This window comes from Apaloderma vittatum, unplaced genomic scaffold (assembly GCF_000703405.1).
Source record: "Apaloderma vittatum isolate BGI_N311 unplaced genomic scaffold, ASM70340v1 scaffold16970, whole genome shotgun sequence".
Lineage (NCBI taxonomy): Eukaryota > Metazoa > Chordata > Aves > Trogoniformes > Trogonidae > Apaloderma > Apaloderma vittatum.
In genome coordinates, this window is record NW_009695159.1 from 9,760 (window position 1) to 14,148 (window position 4,389).

General features: G+C 46.4%; 1 protein-coding gene across 1 annotated transcript in view; it reads right to left on the reverse strand.

Moving 5' to 3' along the window:
- The window catches only part of RNF223 (ring finger protein 223), a 1,345-nt gene extending 1,119 nt beyond the window's left edge, over positions 1–226 (reverse strand). The window contains exon 1 of the mRNA XM_009870294.1: positions 3–226. Within this exon, the coding sequence (XP_009868596.1) occupies positions 3–226 (224 nt within the window). The remainder of the gene's footprint in view (positions 1–2) is intronic.
- Between the last annotated feature and the right edge of the window lie 4,163 nt (positions 227–4,389).

The following is a 4,389-nucleotide window of genomic DNA, read 5'->3' on the forward strand; positions in this document are numbered from 1 at the left end:
GGGTGTTGAAGCAGATGGAACACTCGACGGGAGAGGTTGGCTTCGGAGATGTTGGGCTCAGAGAGCCTGGCTTGTCAGTTGGGGACCTTGCCTTCCTCTTGCCATCTCCTGGGGAGGTGACAACAATGGGGCTGATGGGGATGGGGATTTCACTTGGAGTGGCAGGGACCGGGCTGGTGGGAGAGTCCGGCGTGTTGGAGTGCCATAGCTGCGTGAAGCACGACATGACGGAGCCCGGGGAAATAAATAGAGCCCTGGGAGACTCTAGAAGAGAAGAAAACCAACGCCTTCATTTTAAAAAACATGAAAACACCCATCACCAGACCTATATTTAACCCCTTAAAAAGAACAAAGAGCAAGCTCATGACTTCCGCTGCATCCTGAGCCTGGAATAGATCCCTGCCAGAGGTGAGAATGACGCAGGTAGCCTGTTGGAAGCTGCGTACCGAGGGTGAAGTTTAAACATCCTGCAAAGAACCAAGAAACCAGCAGAAATCCACCATCCAGCCAAAGCCTTTTCACCAGAACCACCGTGGCGTTACAGACGGGTGCAGTCTTCCCCCATATATGCCTCCCTCTGGGCAGAAGAAACACAACAACGACCACCTACCCCGGCTGGTGCTCCACGCCACCCGAGCAGGGAGGAGAGCAGAAGACTCCATGAGGTCACGTAGGGACCTCGCTAGGGCAGCCTATTAGTCTGGGAGGCACTCAGATATTATGGTGGCAGCATGAGCAAGGCCTAAGAGACAGATAACAGCGTTCAGTTGGGGAGGTAGCGGGGAGGGAGGGTGAGCCTCTTCTCTACGGCGTGCTCAGACAGGGCTTCATGCCTCAAGTCACGGTTCTGCCTGGCAAGCAAGCGCGGCAACACCCAACGATGCTGCCTGAGTTTGTCTGTCCACTGTCTGCTCCTCCCCTCTGAAACAGGAGCATCCAAGGTTGGTGAGGAACCACTGTCTTCTTGCAGCTTGCTCCATCCTCAGCCCCGAGCAGCACGAGAAGCACCTCCGTCTTGTCACCGTGACACAGCAAGAAAAGCAACGTTGGAGGAAATGGCCTTGGCGGCAGAGCGCGGGGAATTCGCCGCCGTTTCCTTGTTGCTGTGTTTTCCCTAGAGAAACGCAGCTCTTCCCTGTCCTGAGCCCTGGAGGAGAGCCAGCACGGCCCCAGCCTCGCTGCCACGCGCTCTCTGCTTCGCCATGGTGTGCAGGGCAGGAGCCTTGAGCCGAACAGCCAACACGCCACTTGCAGCAAATTGGGTTTACAGCTTACTCCAGCTTTTCCAGCTTGAACTCCAGTTATCCTGGGCTAGGCATGCAGCTTCCCATACATTCTGATTTTCAAATATGTGACTTTTTTAGCTATCGAGCGCTTTTACCTGAAAGCAAACGTTTAGCTGGAGGAATTTCCCCTGATGCCGTGTGCCCAGGGAACATTTTTTTAGGATGTGTCACTGAACTAGCCAGGCTTGATTCTTTGTGTTGGGAGATTTACCGATGACAAGCCAGAAACGTTCAGATTGCTGCTGTAATTACAGGTCTCCAGTCAGCCCAGCAGTGGCTCACCTGCATGGGCTAGAGACTCCATGTCTGAAAACTAATTTAAGGTATCAGAATAGACCACATATTCCTCAGATTGTACCAAAAAGTCTCCCTTATGTAAGAATTAAGTATTCTCCCTGCTATCCTTGCCAGAGCTCAAACTAGCTTTAAGAACCTTCCTTCATTTTCTTATTCTATACACAGAATTTTTTTGTGAAGTCTCTCCTCAATTTCAATTTTCAGTCACGGACTATCTGTGCTTTTCAGCAAGTTGTGATGTTTTTAATGTATTTTTTTTTCCCTGTCTACAGCTCACCATGCAGGTTTTAGCACCATCTGGCAGATGCTGATGAGTTACAAATCCAAGCCGAAGTTGGCAGAGAGTTGAGGGAAACTCCTGGGTTTTGTTTCTTGTCTTTGTTTGTTGGGCTTTTTGTTTTTACTAAATTTTCTGTTTTGCAGCCCTCTGCTCCCCTACGCCTGGTTCTTTGCAATCCTTTGGAGTGTTTGGCAGAAATTACGAGCAAAACCAGTGGCAGAAGGTAACCCTCAGAAAGAGAGAGCCTCTGCTTATGCAAGCTGTGATTGCATAACCTGTGTGAAAAGCTGTAGAGCTGTTCCGCTGGGCTTTTTACTAGTTTATAATATAACAGTTAGAACAACAGCAGTATCTCAGTCGTAAACTTGCGGAAGTTTACTCACAACAGTTGTTGTTAAACGAAGGTAAAAGCTTTTACCCACATTTTCCCTTTGCTAAAGATGATCGTGACACTGTAGATGCTTGTTAGTTCTAATAAATTTAGAGCCTACTTATTTTTATCGATTTTTGGCATTATGTTGCACCTTGATCGGACACGATCGAGTAGTCGACTTAAACTGGAGGGATCTGAATAGCAGAGCACGGAGCGAGGCATGGGAAAGACAGTTTTAATTCATGCTGTGCCACGCCAGACAGGTCAGCCTCTGCCCGCTTCTCGTGTCTTTTAACGTGTTACCCTAGTGCTGATGCTCAGAAAGGTAAATTGGGTTTGGGCAGCAGCTGACACAAGGACCAAGATTTCTCCTGCCTGTTCTGCTAAATGGGAGCCGGTCGCTAAAGCTGGAGAGTCCCAGTGAAGACATGCAGTGCGGAATGTCAATAGAATTAGTTAAGGTTTGGTGGGGTTTTTGGTTGGTTTTTTGTCGGTTGGTGTGTTGTTGTTGTTGTTTTTTTTATTCATAATCACATGATTTTTTAATTATTATATTTTTTAATAATACAAGGCAATATCTTCAATTGACCACACTGCATTTCCTCAGACCCTGCACTTTCCCAGCTATTTACTCGGGCTTTCCAGAAATTTTGGGAACATCGCTAAATAACTAAAACCATTCAGGAGAGAAACATAAGCTCAGATTTAAAACTAAGTAGATAAATACTTTTAACTTCCCAGCAAGTTCTCGAAAACTTCTTTCCACACCATAAATCCAGACAAAAAGAGAACCCACTTTTAAGAGAGTGGCCAACGCTGGTCTGCAATACGCTTCCCTAATGGATCTTCATAACTCAGAGCAACGGAATACCCGGAAAGTTAAGAGGTGTAGAGCAGATTAAAGTCTATAAATACCTGTTCAGAGTGAGGTTTAAAAGGAGGAAAGCATGTTCTGGGCTCTTGATTTCTACCCCTGAAGAGTCTTCTCTCCAGAGGTCAGGCTCTTTTGTATTTACAAGCTGCCGTCTGGTATTTCAAGCTCCGCGAGTTGTTTCCGAGCACGGTAGGTCCGGCAAAGACAAGGAACCCCTACGAGCTCCCCGTGTACGAGTGGCCCCGCCGCTGTGATTCAGGTATCTTTTATACCTTCCTGTCTGGAGGTGACTTACCTGCTCCACCTGCCTTTCCCCATCGCCACTGAATCACTCCCTCGGCGACGAGCGCGCTCCCGCTCCGGCCGGTTTCTGTGACAAACAGGACAGGCTGGAATGCTCCTGATAAGGGACACCCGCCCCGTCTCTGCCCCAGGGAAGCGGTGGGAGAAATGTTTATTTTCATTTCTTCATCTTCTCCAGGTGGGGGAGGCCACCTGCTTTCTGGTAAACTCGTGCAGTTCTTCAATTTGTTTTTAGTTTGTTTTTTTTTTATTGCTTTTGGAAATCTGGTCCAGGTTGCGTGGGTGTACTTGTCGGCATTTTCACAGGGTGGCAAATCTTCCGAGAGAAAAATCTCAGGATGCCTAAAACCAGCAGTTATTGTTCTCTCGTTTCTTCACAAAGGTCAAATAATTTGAAAGCACCTTAGATTAACTGCAGAAACAAGATTCCGACAGTCTAGATTGAGGGGAAAAAAAATGGTTACACTAAAAAAAAAATCCAGTAGAAGTTTGAAAGCCTGAAAGCTGGTTATAAATTAATTGAAAAAAAATCATATGTCTGCTGCGAGCTCCTATACAATTGTTCCAAATAATACTGCAGGCATTGTCACAGAGAAGGAATTTCATTCTTCGCAGCTTTTGGTAGCAATTGACATGGAGAAATATTATTCGACTTGCAAACCTTTTGTGGTTCAAAGAACATCGATCTGTGATCCAGGAAAAAAGAACCAACAAATTTACATTCATGTGCAGATAAGGAGACAAATGGGGGGGTGGGGGGGAAGTAACAGAGCAACATAGGAAATCCAGCCTAGTTTTTATTTCTTGCAAATACTACATTTCTATGTTCAATTTCTCAAGAAAATATCACAAGGTGGCCTGTGGATTTTTCAGGAGGATATCAGGAAGTCCCTTAAAAAATGATTGTGAAACTCTAAAAATGCACGGAACTGTATTCGTCTCTTGGGACAGAAAAGGGTGCAAATCTCACAGATCT